A 19,291-nucleotide genomic window follows, 5' to 3' on the forward strand; every position below is an offset into this window, starting at 1 on the left:
TATTAGAGGCATGTAATAATCTACATAGACATTTATCTACATGCCCTGACCAGCTGCTACCCCAGTATCACATTTGCCCAATAATCTGCCAGCAGCTCTATAAATTACATCACGTTCAGTGATAAAAAGGTATAGAAAGTTAGATCAGACTCACTTGTTATGATGCACATGAAACAGCAGCAGATACACAGTTTAAAAGGTTAAAGGGACATATATTGACATTAACAGGATATTTATGTTTGTGCACAACTTTTCCCTAGGGACAGATTGAACAAGAATGAAAACACAGGGTGTATCTCAGTCAGTTTATTTTTCATATACTCACTTGTCCCCTAACTCTGCCAGCTCTGTCACTCCCATTGGCTCAGACTATTCTCTAACACCTTAGTGCTCACTGATGGACAGGAAGGAATTTATATTTATAAGGGGGATATGATATAAAGTATAAGAGGTAGGGTGTGAGGGAGCAGATTTATCTATGGCACTCAAACACACCCAGCTCTCTTCCTTCTCAGACTAAATGTGTCCCATACTGGCCAGAAGAGGGGCTTGACGGTAAACAGTTTGGTCGCTTTTGGGTGGAGGTTATAAGTGAGCATGAAGCCATGGTGTATAAAACACGAAAACTGCGCATATCGATGCTGCAAGACGTAAGTATAAGCACTAGGCTCACTTGTCAGGGAGTCTCTGGCTGTCTCTCTCAGTCAGGGGTTTTCAGGCTGTCTCTCTCAGTCAGGGGTTTTCAGGTTGTCTCTCTCAGTCAGGGGGTCTCAGGCTGTCTGTCTCAGTTACAGGGTCTCTGGCTGTCTCTCTGTCAGGGGGTTTCAGGCTGTCTATCTAAGTTACAGGGTCTCTGGCTGTCTCTCTCAGTCAGGGGGTTTCAGGCTGTCTCTCTCAGTCAGGGTTTTTTAGGCTGTCTCTCTCCGTTACAGGGTCTCTGGCTGTTTCTCTGTCAGGGGGTCTCCGTCTGTCTCTCAGCTAGGGGGTCTTAGGCTGTCTCTCAGTCAGGGAGTTTTAGGTTGTCTCTCTGTCAGGGGGTCTCAGGCTGTCTCTCTCAGTCAGGGGGTTTCAGGCTGTCTCTCTCAGCAAGGGGGTCTCAGGCTGTCTTAGGCTGTCTCTCTCAGTCAGGGAGTCTCAGGCTGTCTCTCTCAGTCAGGGAGTCTCAGGCTGTCTCTCTCAGTCAGGGAGTCTCAGGCTTACTCAGGGGTCTCCAGTTGTCTTAGGCTTTCTCTCTCAGTCAGGGAGTTTTAGGCTGTCCCTCTCAGTCAGGGGTCTAAGGCTGTCTCTCTTAGTCAGGGGTCTAAGGCTGTCTCTCTCAGTCAGGGGGTCTCAGGCTGTCTCTCTCAAACAGGGGTTTCAGGCTGTCTCCCTCAGTCACGTGGTCTCAGACTGCCTCTCAGTCAGGGGGTCTCAGGCTGTCTATCTCTGTCAGAGTGTCTGTTGCTCAGTCTTCTGTTTGTCTGTCCTTGTGTCTCCCAGCCTGATAACTCCCGTGACATCATGCACTACCAGTACCTGAAGTGGCCGGATCATGGTGTCCCGTCTGACCCTGGGGATGTGCTCAGTTTCCTGGGAGAGGTGAACCGTGAGCAGGAGAGTATCCCGGGGGCTGGACCTATTGTTGTGCACTGCAGGTAACCCCATAATAAACCTTGATCCCACCTATGATACCCCTGCCCTTCCCAGAGCCACCCTAACCTCTGACCTCATCACATTACAGTGCAGGGATCGGTCGTACTGGAACCATTATTGCCATTGACATGTTAGTGGATATGATTCAAATGAAAGGTAAAGTTAATCCCTTACACCTCCCCTCACTACCCCCCCTTACCCCTCCTCTCACTTCCTCCCCTTACCCCTCCTCTCACTACTTCCCTATACCTCCTTTCACTACCCCCCTTACACCTCCTCTCACTACCTCCTTGCACCTCCTCTCACTACCCCCCCTACATCTCCTCTCCCTACCTCCATGCACCTCCTCTCACTACCCCTTACATCTCCTCTCCCTACCTCCTTGCACCTCCTCTCACTACCCCCCTTACCCCTCCTCTCACTACCCCCCTTATACCTCCTCTCACTACCCCCCGTATACCTCCTCTCACTACCCCCTTACACCTCCCCTCATTACCCCCTTAAACCTTCTCTCACAACCCTCCCTACACTTCTTCTCACTACCCTCATTACCCCCTTACACCTCCTCTGATTACCCCCCCTTACACCTCCTCTCACTACCTCCTTGCACCTCCTCTCACTACCTCCCCTTATACCGCCTCTCACTACCCCCCTTACACCTCCCCTCATTACCCCCTTAAACCTCCTCTCACTACCCCCCTTACACCTCCCCTCATTACCCCCTTACACCTCCTCTCACTACCCTCCCTACACCTCCTCTCACTACCCTCATTACCCCCCTTACATCTCCCCTCATTACCCCCCTTACACCTCCTCTCACTACCCCCTTTACACCTCCCCTCATTACCCCCCTTACACCTTCCCTCATTACCCCCCTTAAACCTCCTCTCACTACCCCCAATTACACCTCTTCATTACCCTGCCACTTTCACCTCCTCTCATTACCCCCAACTTACACCTCCTCTCATTACCCCCCAACTTACACCTCCTCTCATTACCCCCCCAACTTACACCTCCTCTCATTACCCCCACTTACACCTCCTCTCATTACCCCCACTTACACCTCCTCTCATTACCCCCCAACTTACACCTCCACTCACTACCCCCACAACTTACACCTCCTCTCACTACCCCCCCACTTACACCTCCTCTCATTACCCCCCAACTTACAATTCCTCTCATTACCCCCCACTTACATCCCCTTACACCTCCTCTCACTACCCCTCCCACTTATAACTTCTCATTACCCCCAAACTTACACCCCCTTACACCTCTCACTACCCCCCCACTTACACTTCCTCATTATTCCCCACTTACATCTCCTCTCGTTACCCCCCACTTACACCTCCTCTCAATACCCCTCACTTACATCTCCTCTTATTACCCCCCACACTTTCACCTCCTCTCACTACCCCAACTTACATCTCCTCTCATTATCCCTCCCCCTTACACTTTTCATTACCCCAATTTCATGTTTCTACCTCCTATAAACCACGCTCCCATATCGTGTACCCCTTCTCCTCATATCACAGATTCTCCCATATCAGGTTTCCTTTCTTCTCCTCATATCACAGATTCTCCCATATCAGGTTTCCTTTCTTCTCCTCATATCACAGATTCTCCCATATCATGTTTCCTTTCTTCTTCTCATATCACAGATTCTCCCATATCATGTTTCCTTCCTTCTCATATCACAGATTCTCCCATATCATGTTTCCTTTCTTCTTCTCATCTCACAGATTCTCCCATATCAGGTTTCCTTTCTTCTTCTCATATCACAGATTCTCCCATATCAGGTTTCCTTTCTTCTCCTCATATCACAGATTCTCCCATATCAGGTTTCCTTTCTTCTTCTCATATCACAGATTCTCCCATATCAGGTTTCCTTTCTTCTTCTCATATCACAGATTCTCCCATATCATGTTTCCTTTCTTCTCCTCATATCACATATTCTCCCATATTCTCTTTCCTTTCTTCTTCTCATATCACAGATTCTCCCATATCAGGTTTCCTTTCTTGTCCTCATATCACAGATTCTCCCATATCAGGTTTCCTTTCTTCTTCTCATATCACAGATTCTCCCATATCATGTTTCCTTTCTTCTTCTCATATCACAGATTCTCGAATATCAGGGTTCCTTTCTTCTTCTCATATCACAGATTCTCCCATATCAGGTTTCCTTTCTTCTTCTCATATCACAGATTCTCCCATATCATGTTTCCTTCCTTCTCATATCACAGATTCTCCCATATCATGTTTCCTTTCTTCTCCTCATATCACAGATTCTCCCATATCATGTTTCCTTTCTTCTCCTCATATCACAGATTCTCCCATATCAGGTTTACTTTCTTCTTCTCATATCACAGATTCTCCCATATCAGGTTTCCTTTCTTCTCCTCATATCACAGATTCTCCCATATCAGGTTTCCTTTCTTCTTCTCATTTCACAGATTCTCCCATATCAGATTTCCTTTCTTCTCATATCACAGATTCTCCCATATCAGGGTTCCTTTCTTCTTCTTCTCATATCACAGATAATCCCATATCAGGTTTTCTTTCTTCTCCTCATATCACAGATTCTCCCATATCAGGTTTCCTTTCTTCTTCTCATATCACAGATTCTCCCATATCAGGTTTCCTTTCTTCTCATATCACAGATTCTCCCATATCAGGTTTCCTTTCTTCTCCTCATATCACAGATTCTCCCATATTATGTTTCCTTCCTTCTCATATCACAGATTCTCTCATATCAGGTTTTCTTTCTTCTCCTCATATCACAGATTCTCCCATATCAGGTTTCCTTTCTTCTCATATCACAGATTCTCCCATATCATGTTTCCTTTCTTCTCCTCATATCACAGATTCTGCCATATCATGTTTCCTTTCTTCTTCTCATGTCACAGATTCTCACATATCAGGTTTCCTTTCTTCTCATATCACAGATTCTCCCATATCAGGTTTCCTTTCTTTTTCTCATATCACAGATTCTCCCATATCAGGTTTCCTTTCTTCTCCTCATATCACAGATTCTCCCATATCAGGTTTACTTTCTTCTCCTCATATCACAGATTCTCCCATATCATGTTTCCTTTCTTCTTCTCATATCACAGATTCTCCCATATCATGTTTCCTTTCTTCTCCTCATATCACATATTCTCCCATATCATGTTTCCTTTCTTCTCCTCATATCACATATTCTCCCATATCATGTTTCCTTTCTTCTCCTCATATCACAGATTCTCCCATATCAGGTTTCCTTTCTTCTCATATCACAGATTCTCCCATATCAGGTTTCCTTTCTTTTCCTCATATCACAGATTCTCCCATATCATGTTTACTTCCTTCTCATATCACAGATTCTCCCATATCATGTTTCCTTTCTTCTCCTCATATCACAGATTCTCCCATATCATGTTTCCTTTCTTCTCCTCATATCACAGATTCTCCCATATCAGGTTTCCTTTCTTCTTCTCATATCACAGATTCTCCCATATAAGGTTTCCTTTCTTCTCATATCACAGATTCTCCCATATCAGGTTTCCTTTCTTCTCCTCATATCACAGATTCTCCCATATCAGGTTTCCTTTCTTCTCCTCATATCACAGATTCTCCCATATCATGTTTGCTTTCTTCTTCTCATATCACAGATTCTCCCATATCATGTTTCCTTTCTTCTCCTCATATCACATATTCTCCCATATCATGTTTCCTTTCTTCTCCTCATATCACATATTCTCCCATATCATCTTTCCTTTCTTCTTCTCATTTCACAGATTCTCCCATATCAGGTTTCCTTTCTTGTCCTCATATCACAGATTCTCCCATATCAGGTTTCCTTTCTTCTTCTCATATCACAGATTCTCCCATATCAGGTTTCCTTTCTTCTTCTCATATCACAGATTCTCCCATATCAGGTTTCCTTTCTTCTTCTCATATCACAGATTCTCCCATATCAGGTTTCCTTTCTTCTTCTCATATCACAGATTCTCCCATATCAGGTTTCCTTTCTTCTTCTCATATCACAGATTCTCCCATATCATGTTTCCTTTCTTCTCTTCATATCACAGATTCTCCCATATCATGTTTCCTTTCTTCTTCTCATATCACAGATTCTCCCATATCAGGTTTCCTTTCTTCTTCTCATATCACAGATTCTCCCATATCAGGTTTCCTTTCTTCTTCTCATATCACAGATTCTCCCATATCAGGTTTCCTTTCTTCTTCTCATATCACAGATTCTCCCACATCATGTTTCCTTTCTTCTTCTCATATCACAGATTCTCCCATATCAGGTTTCCTTTCTTTTTCTCATATCACAGATTCTCCCATATCATGTTTCCTTTCTTCTCATATCACAGATTCTCCCATATCATGTTTCCTTTCTTCTCATATCACAGATTCTCCCATATCATGTTTCCTTTCTTCTCCTCATATCACAGATTCTCCCATATCATGTTACCGTTCTTCTTCTCATATCACAGATTCTCCCATATCAGGTTTCCTTTCTTCTCATATCACAGATTCTCCCATATCAGGTTTCCTTTCTTCTCCTCATATCACAGATTCTCCCATATCAGGTTTCCTTTCTTCTTCTCATATCACAGATTCTCCCATATCAGGTTTCCTTTCTTCTCCTCATATCACAGATTCTCCCATATCAGGTTTCCTTTCTTCTTCTCATATCACAGATTCTCCCATATCAGGTTTCCTCTCTTCTGCTCATATCACAGATTCTCCCATATCATGTTTCCTTTCTTCTCCTCATATCACAGATTCTCCCATATCAGCTTTCCTTTCTTCTCATATCACAGATTCTCCCATATCATGTTTCCTTCCTTCTCATATCACAGATTCTCCCATATCATGTTTCCTTTCTTCTTCTCATCTCACAGATTCTCCCATATCAGGTTTCCGTTCTTCTTCTCATATCACAGATTCTCCCATATCAGGTTTCCTTTCTTCTCCTCATATCACAGATTCTGCCATATCATGTTTCCTTTCTTCTCCTCATATCACAGATTCTCCCATATCAGGTTTCCTTTCTTCTCCTCATATCACAGATTCTCCCATATCATGTTTCCTTTTTTTCTTCTCATATCACAGATTCTCCCATATCAGGTTTCCTTTCTTCTTCTCATATCACAGATTCTCCCATATCAGGTTTCCTTTCTTCTTCTCATATCACAGATTCTCCCATATCATGTTTCCTTTCTTCTCATATCACAGATTCTCCCATATCATGTTTCCTTTCTTCTCATATCACAGATTCTCCCATATCAGGTTTCCTTTCTTCTCATATCACAGATTCTCCCATATCATGTTTCCTTTCTTCTCCTCATATCACAGATTCTCCCATATCATGTTTCCTTTCTTCTCCTCATATCACAGATTCTCCCATATCAGGTTTCCTTTTTTCTTTTCATATCACAGATTCTCCGATATCAGATTTCCTCTCTTTTCATATCACAGATTCTCCCATATCATGTTTCCTTTCTTCTCCTCATATCACAGATTCTCCCATATCATGTTTCCTTTCTTCTCCTCATATCACAGATTCTCCCTTATCAGGTTTGCTTTCTTCTCCTCATATCACAGATTCTCCCATATCAGGTTTCCTTTCTTCTTCTCATATCACAGATTCTCCAATATCAGGTTTCCTTTCTTCTCATATCACAGATTCTCCCATATCATGTTTCCTTTCTTCTTCTCATATCACAGATTCTCCCATACTAGGTTTCCTTTCCTCTCCTCATATCAAAGATTCTCCCATATCATGTTTCCTTTCTTCTTCTCATATCACAGATTCTCCCATATCATATTTCCTTTCTTCTCCTCATATCACAGATTCTCCCATATCATGTTTCCTTTCTTCTCCTCATATCACAGATTCTCCCATATCAGGTTTCCTTTCTTCTCATATCACAGATTCTCCCATATCATGTTTCCTTTCTTCTTCTCATATCACAGATTCTCCCATATCATGTTTCCTTCTTTCTTCTCCTCATATCATAGATTCTCCCATATCAGGTTTCCTTTCTTCTCCTCATATCACAGATTCTCCAATATCAGGTTGCCTTTCTTCTCATATCACAGATTCTCCCATATCAGGTTTCCTTTCTTCTCCTCATATCACAGATTCTCCCATATCATGTTTCCTTTCTTCTCCTCATATCACAGATTCTCCCATATCAGGTTTCCTTTCTTCTCCTCATATCACAGATTCTCCCATATCATGTTTCCTTTCTTCTCCTCATATCACAGATTCTCCCATATCAGGTTTCCTTTCTTCTCCTCATATCACCGATTCTCCCATATCATGTTTCCTTTCTTCTCCTCATATCACAGATTCTCCCATTTCAGGTTTCCTTTCTTCTCCTCATATCACAGATTCTCCCATATCAGGTTTCCTTTCTTCTCATATCACAGATTCTCCCATATCATGTTTCCTTTCTTCTCATATCACAGATTCTCCCATATCATGTTTCCTTTCTTCTTCTCATATCACAGATTCTCCCATATCAGGTTTCCTTTCTTCTCCTCATATCACAGATTCTCCCATATCATGTTTCCTTTCCTCTCATATCACAGATTCTCCCATATCATGTTTCCTTTCTTCTCCTAATATCACAGATTTTCCCATATCATGTTTCCTTTCTCCTCCTATCACAGATTTTCCCATATCATGTTTCCTTTCCTCTCATATCACAGATTCTCCCATATCATCTTTCCTTTCTTCTCATATCACAGATTATCCCATATCATGTTTCCTTTCTTCTTCTCATATCACAGATTCTCCCATATCTGGTTTCCTTTCTTCTCATATCACAGATTCTCCCATATCATGTTTCCTTTCTTCTCCTCATATCACATATTGCAGGTTTCCTTTCTTCTTCTCATATCACAGATTCTCCCATATCAGGTTTCCTTTCTTCTTCTCATATCACTGATTCTCCCATATCAGGTTTCCTTTCTTCTTCTCATATCACAGATTCTCCCATATCACGTTTCCTTTCTTCTCATATCACAGATTCTCCCATATCATGTTTCCTTTCTTCTCCTCATATCACAGATTCTCCCATATCAGGTTTCCTTTCTTCTCCTCATATCACAGATTCTCCCATATCAGGTTTCCTTTCTTCTTCTCATATCACAGATTCTCCCATATCATGTTTTCTTTCTTCTTCTCATATCACAGATTCTCCCATATCAGGTTTCCTTTCTTCTCATATCACAGATTCTCCCATATCATGTTTCCTTTCTTCTCCTCATATCACAGATTGTCCCATATCATGTTTCCTATCTTCTTCTCATATCACAGATTCTCCCATATCATGTTTCCTTTCTTCTCATATCACAGATTCTCCCATATCAGGTTTCCTTTCTTCTTCTCATATCACAGATTCTCCCATATCAGGTTTCCTTTCTTCTCCTATCACAGATTCTCCCATATCAGGTTTCCTTTCTTCTTCTCATATCACAGATTCACCCATATCAGGTTTCCTTTCTTCTCATATCACAGATTCTCCCATATCAGGTTTCCTTTCTTCTCCTCATATCACAGATTCTCTCATATCAGGTTTCCTTTCTTCTTCTCATATCACAGATTTTCCCATATCATGTTTCCTTCATTCTTCTCATATCACAGATTCTCCCATATCAGGTTTCCTTTCTTCTCATAGCAAAGATTCTCCCATATCAGGTTTCCTTTCTTCTCCTCATATCACAGATTCTCTCAAATCAGGTTTCCTTTCTTCTCATATGACAGGTTCTCCCATATCATGTTTCCTTTCTTCTTCTCATATCACAGATTCTCCCATATCAGGTTTCCTTTCTTCTCCTCATATCACCGATTCTCCCATATCATGTTTCCTTTCTTCTCCTCATATCACAGATTCTCCCATTTCAGGTTTCCTTTCTTCTCCTCATATCACAGATTCTCCCATATCAGGTTTCCTTTCTTCTCATATCACAGATTCTCCCATATCATGTTTCCTTTCTTCTCATATCACAGATTCTCCCATATCATGTTTCCTTTCTTCTTCTCATATCACAGATTCTCCCATATCATGTTTCCTTTCTTCTCCTCATATCACAGATTCTCCCATATCATGTTTCCTTTCCTCTCATATCACAGATTCTCCCATATCATGTTTCCTTTCTTCTCCTCATATCACAGATTTTCCCATATCATGTTTCCTTTCTCCTCCTATCACAGATTTTCCCATATCATGTTTCCTTTCCTCTCATATCACAGATTCTCCCATATCATCTTTCCTTTCTTCTCATATCACAGATTCCCCCAGATCATGTTTCCTTTCTTCTCATATCACAGATTATCCCATATCATGTTTCCTTTCTTCTTCTCATATCACAGATTCTCCCATATCAGGTTTCCTTTCTTCTCATATCACAGATTCTCCCATATCATGTTTCCTTTCTTCTCCTCATATCACAGATTGCAGGTTTCCTTTCTTCTTCTCATATCACAGATTCTCCCATATCAGGTTTCCTTTCTTCTTCTCATATCACTGATTCTCCCATAACAGGTTTCCTTTCTTCTTCTCATATCACAGATTCTCCCATATCAGGTTTCCTTTCTTCTCATATCACAGATTCTCCCATATCATGTTTCCTTTCTTCTCCTCATAACACAGATTCTCCCATAGAAGGTTTCCTTTCTTCTCCTCATATCATCGATTCTCCCATATCAGGTTTCCTTTCTTCTTCTCATATCACAGATTCTCCCATATCATGTTTTCTTTCTTCTTCTCATATCACAGATTCTCCCATATCAGGTTTCCTTTCTTCTCATATCACAGATTCTCCCATATCATGTTTCCTTTCTTCTCCTCATATCACAGATTCTCCCATATCATGTTTCCTATCTTCTTCTCATATCACAGATTCTCCCATATCAGGTTTCCTTTCTTCTTCTTCTCATATCACAGATTCTCCCATATCAGCTTTCCTTTCTTCTCCTATAACAGATTCTCCCATATCAGGTTTCCTTTCTTCTTCTCATATCACAGATTCACCCATATCAGGTTTCCTTTCTTCTTCTCATATCACAGATTCTCCCATATCAGGTTTCCTTTCTTCTCCTCATATCACAGATTCTCCCATATCAGGTTTCCTTTCTTCTTCTCATATCACAGATTCTCCCATATCATGTTTCCTTCATTCTTCTCATATCACAGATTCTCCCATATCAGGTTTCCTTTCTTTTCATAGCAAAGATTCTCCCATATCAGGTTTCCTTTCTTCTCCTCATATCACAGATTCTCCCATATCAGGTTTCCTTTCTTCTCATATGACAGATTCTCCCATATAATGTTTCCTTTCTTCTTCTCATATCACAGATTCTCCCATATCATGTTTCCTTCTTTCTTCTCCTCATATCACAGATTCTCCCATATCAGGTTTCCTTTCTTCTCCTCATATCACAGATTCTCACATATCAGGTTTCCTTTCTTCTCCTCATATCACAGATTCTCCCATATCATGTTTCCTTTCTTCTCCTCATATCACAGATTCTCCCATATCAGGTTTCCTTTCTTCTCCTCTTATCACAGATTCTCCCATGTTTCCTTTCTTCTTCTCATATCACAGATTCTCCCATATCATGTTTCCTTTCTTCTTCTCATATCACAGATTCTCCCATATCATGTTTCCTTTCTTCTTCTCATATCACAGATTCTCCCATGTCATGTTTCCTTTCTTCTTCTCATATCACAGATTCTCCCATATCAGGTTTCCTTTCTTCTTCTCATATCACAGATTCTCCCATATCATGTTTCCTTTCTTCTCCTCATATCACAGATTCTCCCATATCAGGTTTCCTTTCTTCTTCTCATATCACAGATTCTCCCATATCAGGTTTCCTTTCTTCTCCTCATATCACAGATTCTCCCATATTAGGTTTTCTCTCTTCTCCTCATATCACAGATTCTCCCATATCAGGTTTCCTTTCTTCTTATCATATCACAGATTCTCCCATATCAGGTTTCCTTTCTTCTCCTCATATCACAGATTCTCCCATATCATGTTTCCTTTCTTCTTCTCATATCACAGATTCTCCCATATCATGTTTCCTTTCTTCTCCTCATATCACAGATTCTCCCATATCATGTTTCCTTTCTTCTTCTCATATCACAGATTCTCCCATATCAGGTTTCCTTTCTTCTCATATCACAGATTCTCCCATATCATGTTTCCTTTCTTCTCCTCATATCACAGATTGCAGGTTTCCTTTCTTCTTCTCATATCACAGATTCTCCCATATCAGGTTTCCTTTCTTCTTCTCATATCACTGATTCTCCCATAACAGGTTTCCTTTCTTCTTCTCATATCACAGATTCTCCCATATCAGGTTTCCTTTCTTCTCATATCACAGATTCTCCCATATCATGTTTCCTTTCTTCTCCTCATAACACAGATTCTCCCATAGAAGGTTTCCTTTCTTCTCCTCATATCATCGATTCTCCCATATCAGGTTTCCTTTCTTCTTCTCATATCACAGATTCTCCCATATCATGTTTTCTTTCTTCTTCTCATATCACAGATTCTCCCATATCAGGTTTCCTTTCTTCTCATATCACAGATTCTCCCATATCATGTTTCCTTTCTTCTCCTCATATCACAGATTCTCCCATATCATGTTTCCTATCTTCTTCTCATATCACAGATTCTCCCATATCAGGTTTCCTTTCTTCTTCTTCTCATATCACAGATTCTCCCATATCAGGTTTCCTTTCTTCTCCTATAACAGATTCTCCCATATCAGGTTTCCTTTCTTCTTCTCATATCACAGATTCACCCATATCAGGTTTCCTTTCTTCTTCTCATATCACAGATTCTCCCATATCAGGTTTCCTTTCTTCTCCTCATATCACAGATTCTCCCATATCAGGTTTCCTTTCTTCTTCTCATATCACAGATTCTCCCATATCATGTTTCCTTCATTCTTCTCATATCACAGATTCTCCCATATCAGGTTTCCTTTCTTTTCATAGCAAAGATTCTCCCATATCAGGTTTCCTTTCTTCTCCTCATATCACAGATTCTCCCATATCAGGTTTCCTTTCTTCTCATATGACAGATTCTCCCATATAATGTTTCCTTTCTTCTTCTCATATCACAGATTCTCCCATATCATGTTTCCTTCTTTCTTCTCCTCATATCACAGATTCTCCCATATCAGGTTTCCTTTCTTCTCCTCATATCACAGATTCTCACATATCAGGTTTCCTTTCTTCTCCTCATATCACAGATTCTCCCATATCATGTTTCCTTTCTTCTCCTCATATCACAGATTCTCCCATATCAGGTTTCCTTTCTTCTCCTCTTATCACAGATTCTCCCATGTTTCCTTTCTTCTTCTCATATCACAGATTCTCCCATATCATGTTTCCTTTCTTCTTCTCATATCACAGATTCTCCCATATCATGTTTCCTTTCTTCTTCTCATATCACAGATTTTCCCATGTCATGTTTCCTTTCTTCTTCTCATATCACAGATTCTCCCATATCAGGTTTCCTTTCTTCTTCTCATATCACAGATTCTCCCATATCATGTTTCCTTTCTTCTCCTCATATCACAGATTCTCCCATATCAGGTTTCCTTTCTTCTTCTCATATCACAGATTCTCCCATATCAGGTTTCCTTTCTTCTCCTCATATCACAGATTCTCCCATATTAGGTTTTCTCTTTTCTCCTCATATCACAGATTCTCCCATATCAGGTTTCCTTTCTTCTTATCATATCACAGATTCTCCCATATCAGGTTTCCTTTCTTCTCCTCATATCACAGATTCTCCCATATCATGTTTCCTTTCTTCTTCTCATATCACAGATTCTCCCATATCATGTTTCCTTTCTTCTCCTCATATCACAGATTCTCCCATATCATGTTTCCTTTCTTCTTCTCATATCACAGATTCTCCCATATCAGGTTTCCTTTCTTCTCCTCATATCACAGATTCTCCCATATTAGGTTTTCTCTCTTCTCCTCATATCACAGATTCTCCCATATCAGGTTTCCTTTCTTCTTATCATATCACAGATTCTCCCATATCAGGTTTCCTTTCTTCTCCTCATATCACAGATTCTCCCATATCATGTACCCGTTTTGTTTTGTTGCTCATTCACAGCCATCATCATGATCTGTATGTGTTATGCCCACAGGTCTAGACAGTGACATAGACATACAAAAGACCATTCAGATGGTGAGGTCACAACGGTCGGGCATGGTGCAGACTGAGGCCCAGTACAAGTTCATTTACGCAGCCATTGCAATGTATATTGATTCAGAAAAACACAAGTTACAGGCGAGAGAGGTACGGGACATGAGGCTGGGGGTGACAGATATCAGACTCTGGGTAGATGGGCTTGGGGCAAGAGGAGTTCCCATAGGATGGGTCACTAGAAGATAGGAGATGTGGGATTAATTTACTTAAGGTGTAACATAGGAGCTTGTACAACTGATAAGCTAGTGAGCACAGGAGCACCCGATACCCTAGTGAGCGCAGGAGCACAGGATACCCTAGTGAACGCAGGAGCAACCGATACCCTAGTGAGCGCAGGAGCACCCGGTGAGTGAAGGAGCACCCGTTACCCTAGTGAGGTCAGGAGCACCCATTACCCTAGTGAGCACAGGAGCACCTGATACCCTAGTGAGCAAAGGAGCACCTAGTGAGCACAGGAGCACCCTGTACCCTAGTGAGCGCAGGAACACCCGGTACCCTAGTGAGCGCAGGAACATCCGGTAGTGAGCGCAGGAACACCCGGTACCCTAGTGAGTGCAGGAGCACCCGTATTCTAGTGAGCGCAGGAGCACCCGGTACCCTAGTGAGCGCAGGAGCACCCGGTACCCTAGTGAGCGCAGGAGCACCTGGTACCCTAGTAAATGCAGGAGCACCCGGTACCCTAGTGAGCGCAGGAGCACCCGATACCCTAATAAATGTAGGAGCACCCCGTACCTAGTGAGCGCAGGAGCACCCGGTACCCTAGTGAGCGCAGGAACATCCGGTACCCTAGTGAGCGCAGGAGCACCCGGTACCCTAGTGAGCGCAGGAGCACACGGTACCCTAGTGAGCGCAGGAGCACCCAATACCCTAGTGAGCGCAGGAGCATCCGGTACCTTAGTGAGCGCAGGAGCACCCGGTACCCTAGTGAGTGCAGGAACATCCGGTACCCTAGTGAGCGCAGGAGCACCCGGTACCCTAGTAAGCGCAGGAGCACCCGGTACCCTAGTGAGCGCAGGAGCACCCGGTACCCTAGTGAGCGCAGGAGCACAGGTAACCCTAGTGAGCGCAGGAGCACAGGTAACCCTAGTGAGCGCAGGAGCACAGGTAACCCTAGTGAGCGCAGGAGCACAGGTAACCCTAGTGAGCGCAGGAGCCCAGGTAACCCTAGTGAGCGCAGGAGCACAGTTAACCCTAGTGAGCACAGGAGCACAGTTAACCCTAGTGAGCACAGGAGCACAGGTAACCCTAGTGAGCACAGGAGCACAGGTAACCCTAGTGAGCACAGGAGCACAGGTAACCCTAGTGAGTACAGGAGCACAGGTAACCCTAGTGAGCACAGGAGCACAGGTAACCCTAGTGAGCGCAGGAGCACAGGTAACCCTAGTGAGCGCAGGAGCACAGGTAACCCTAGTGAGCGCAGGAGCACAGGTAACCCTAGTGAGCACAGGAGCACAGGTAACCCTAGTGAGCACAGGAGCACAGGTAACCCTAGTGAGCACAGGAGCACAGGTAACCCTAGTGAGCACAGAAGCACAGGTAACCCTAGTGAGTACAGGAGCACAGGTAACCCTAGTGAGCACAGGAGCACAGGTAACCCTAGTGAGTACAGGAGCACAGGTAACCCTAGTGAGCGCAGGAGCACAGGTAACCCTAGTGAGTGCAGGAGCACAGGTAACCCTAGTGAGCGCAGGAGCACAGGTAACCCTAGTGAGCACAGGAGCACAGGTAACCCTAGTGAGCACAGAAGCACAGGTAACCCTAGTGAGTACAGGAGCACAGGTAACCCTAGTGAGCACAGGTAACCCTAGTGAGCACAGGAGCACAGGTAACCCTAGTGAGCGCAGAAGCACAGGTAACCCTAGTGAGCACAGGAGCACAGGTAAGCCTAGTGAGCACAGGAGCACAGGTAACCCTAGTGAGCGCAGGAGCACAGGTAACCCTAGTGAGCACAGGAGCACAGGTAACCCTAGTGAGCACAGGAGCACAGGTAACCCTAGTGAGTAGAGGAGCACTGGTAACCCTAGTGAGCACAGGAGCACAGGTAACCCTAGTAAGCACAGGAGCACAGTTAACCCTAGTGAGTGCAGGAGCACAGGTAACCCTAGTGAGTACAGGAGCACAGGTAACCCTAGTGAGCACAGGAGCACAGGTAACCCTAGTGAGTAGAGGAGCACTGGTAACCCTAGTGAGTACAGGAGCACAGGTAACCCTAGTAAGCACAGGAGCACAGTTAACCCTAGTGAGTGCAGGAGCACAGGTAACCCTAGTGAGTACAGGAGCACAGGTAACCCTAGTGAGCACAGGAGCACAGGTAACCCTAGTGAGTACAGGAGCACAGGTAACCCTAGTGAGCACAGGAGCACAGGTAACCCTAGTGAGCACAGGAGCACAGGTAACCCTAGTGAGTACAGGAGCACAGGTAACCCTAGTGAGCGCAGGAGCACAGGTAACCCTAGTGAGTACAGGAGCACAGGTAACCCTAGTGAGCGCAGGAGCACAGGTAACCCTAGTGAGTGCAGGAGCACAGGTAACCCTAGTGAGCACAGGAGCACAGGTAACCCTAGTGAGTACAGGAGCACAGGTAACCCTAGTGAGCGCAGGAGCACAGGTAACTCTAGTGAGCACAGGTAACCCTAGTGAGTACAGGAGCACAGGTAACCCTAGTGAGCACAGGAGCACAGGTAACCCTAGTGAGTACAGGAGCACAGGTAACCCTAGTGAGTACAGGAGCACAGGTAACCCTAGTGAGCACAGGAGCACAGGTAACCCTAGTGAGCGCAGGAGCACAGGTAACCCTAGTGAGCGCAGGAGCACAGGTAACCCTAGTGAGCGCAGGAGCACAGGTAACCCTAGTGAGCGCAGGAGCACAGGTAACCCTAGTGAGCGCAGGAGCACAGGTAACCCTAGTGAGCGCAGGAGCACAGGTAACCCTAGTGAGCACAGGAGCACAGGTAACCCTAGTGAGCACAGGAGCACAGGTAACCCTAGTGAGCACAGAAGCACAGGTAACCCTAGTGAGTACAGGAGCACAGGTAACCCTAGTGAGCACAGGTAACCCTAGTGAGCACAGGAGCACAGGTAACCCTAGTGAGTACAGGAGCACAGGTAACCCTAGTGAGCGCAGGAGCACAGGTAACCCTAGTGAGCACAGGAGCACAGGTAAGCCTAGTGAGCACAGGAGCACAGGTAACCCTAGTGAGCGCAGGAGCACAGGTAACCCTAGTGAGCACAGGAGCACAGGTAACCCTAGTGAGCACAGGAGCACAGGTAACCCTAGTGAGTAGAGGAGCACAGGTAACCCTAGTGCGCACAGGAGCACAGGTAACCCTAGTGAGCACAGGAGCACAGGTAACCCTAGTGAGCACAGGAGCACAGGTAACCCTAGTGAGCACAGGAGCACAGGTAACCCTAGTGAGTGCAGGAGCACAGGTATCCCTAGTGAGTGCAGGAGCACAGGTAACCCTAGTGAGTGCAGGAGCACAGGTAACCCTAGTGAGTGCAGGAGCACAGGTAACCCTAGTGAGCGCAGGAGCACAGGTAACCCTAGTGAGTACAGGAGCACAGGTAACCCTAGTGAGCGCAGGAGCACAGGTAACCCTAGTGAGTACAGGAGCAGAGGTAACTCTAGTGAGCACAGGTAACCCTAGTGAGTACAGGAGCACAGGTAACCCTAGTGAGCACAGGAGCACAGGTAACCCTAGTGAGTACAGGAGCACAGGTAACCCTAGTGAGTACAGGAGCACAGGTAACCCTAGTGAGCACAGGAGCACAGGTAACCCTAGTGAGTGTAGGAGCACAGGTAACCCTAGTGAGCGCAGGAGCACAGGTAACCCTAGTGAGCGCAGGAGCACAGGTAACCCTAGTGAGCGCAGGAGCACAGGTAACCCTAGTGAGCACAGGAGCACAGGTAACCCTAGTGAGCACAGGAGCACAGGTAACCCTAGTGAGCACAGGAGCACAGGTAACCCTAGTGAGCACAGAAGCACAGGTAACCCTAGTGAGTACAGGAGCACAGGTAACCCTAGTGAGCACAGGTAACCCTAGTGAGCACAGGAGCACAGGTAACCCTAGTGAGCGCAGAAGCACAGGTAACCCTAGTGAGCACAGGAGCACAGGTAAGCCTAGTGAGCACAGGAGCACAGGTAACCCTAGTGAGCGCAGGAGCACAGGTAACCCTAGTGAGCACAGGAGCACAGGTAACCCTAGTGAGCACAGGAGCACAGGTAACCCTAGTGAGTAGAGGAGCACTGGTAACCCTAGTGAGCACAGGAGCACAGGTAACCCTAGTGAGCACAGGAGCACAGGTAACCCTAGTGAGCGCAGGAGCACAGGTAACCCTAGTGAGTGCAGGAGCACAGGTATCCCTAGTGAGCGCAGGAGCACAGGTAACCCTAGTGAGTACAGGAGCACAGGTAACCCTAGTGAGCGCAGGAGCACAGGTAACCCTAGTGAGCGCAGGAGCACAGGTAACCCTAGTGAGTACAGGAGCACAGGTAACCCTAGTGAGCTCAGGAGCACAGGTAACCCTAGTGAGTACAGGAGCACAGGTAACCCTAGTGAGTACAGGAGCACAGGTAACCCTAGTGAGCACAGGTAACCCTAGTGAGCACAGGAGCACAGGTAACCCTAGTGAGCACAGGAGCACAGGTAACCCTAGTGAGTACAGGAGCACAGGTAACCCTAGTGAGCGCAGGAGCACAGGTAACCCTAGTGAGCGCAGGAGCACAGGTAACCCTAGTGAGCACAGGAGCACAGGTAACCCTAGTGAGCACAGGAGCACAGGTAAGCCTAGTGAGCACAGGAGCACAGGTAACCCTAGTGAGCACAGGAGCACAGGTAACCCTAGTGAGCACAGGAGCACAGGTAACCCTAGTGAGCACAGGAGCACAGGTAACCCTAGTGAGTACAGGAGCACAGGTAACCCTAGTGAGCACAGGTAACCCTAGTGAGTGCAGGAGCACAGGTAACCCTAGTGAGTGCAGGAGCACAGGTAACCCTAGTGAGCACAGGAAACCCTAATGAGTACAGGAGCACAGGTAACCCTAGTGAGCGCAGGAGCACAGGTAACCCTAGTAAGCACAGGAGCACAGGTAACCCTAGTGAGCACAGGAGCACAGGTAACCCTAGTGAGCGAAGGAGCACAGGTAACCCTAGTGAGTGCAGGAGCACAGGTAACCCTAGTGAGTGCAGGAGCACAGGTAACCCTAGTGAGTACAGGAGCACAGGTAACCCTAGTGAGCACAGGAGCACAGGTAACCCTAGTGAGCGCAGGAGCACAGGTAACCCTAGTGAGTACAGGTAACCCTAGTGAGTGCAGGAGCACAGGTAACCCTAGTGAGTGCAGGAGCACAGGTAACCCTAGTGAGTACAGGAGCACAGGTAACCCTAGTGAGTACAGGAGCACAGGTAACCC

General features: G+C 44.9%; 1 protein-coding gene across 1 annotated transcript in view; it reads left to right on the top strand.

Annotated features, from left to right (window-relative positions):
• Window positions 1-473: 473 nt before the first annotated feature.
• Window positions 474-19,291, top strand: part of LOC128640333 (tyrosine-protein phosphatase non-receptor type 6) — a 411,611-nt gene continuing 392,793 nt past the window's right edge. Inside the window, exons 1-4 of the mRNA XM_053692825.1 lie at window positions 474-650; window positions 1,480-1,634; window positions 1,721-1,788; window positions 13,817-13,968. Coding sequence (XP_053548800.1) covers window positions 606-650; window positions 1,480-1,634; window positions 1,721-1,788; window positions 13,817-13,968 — 420 coding nt within the window. The 5' untranslated portion in view covers window positions 474-605. The remainder of the gene's footprint in view (window positions 651-1,479; window positions 1,635-1,720; window positions 1,789-13,816; window positions 13,969-19,291) is intronic.

This window comes from Bombina bombina, chromosome 9, assembly GCF_027579735.1.
Source record: "Bombina bombina isolate aBomBom1 chromosome 9, aBomBom1.pri, whole genome shotgun sequence".
NCBI lineage: Eukaryota > Metazoa > Chordata > Amphibia > Anura > Bombinatoridae > Bombina > Bombina bombina.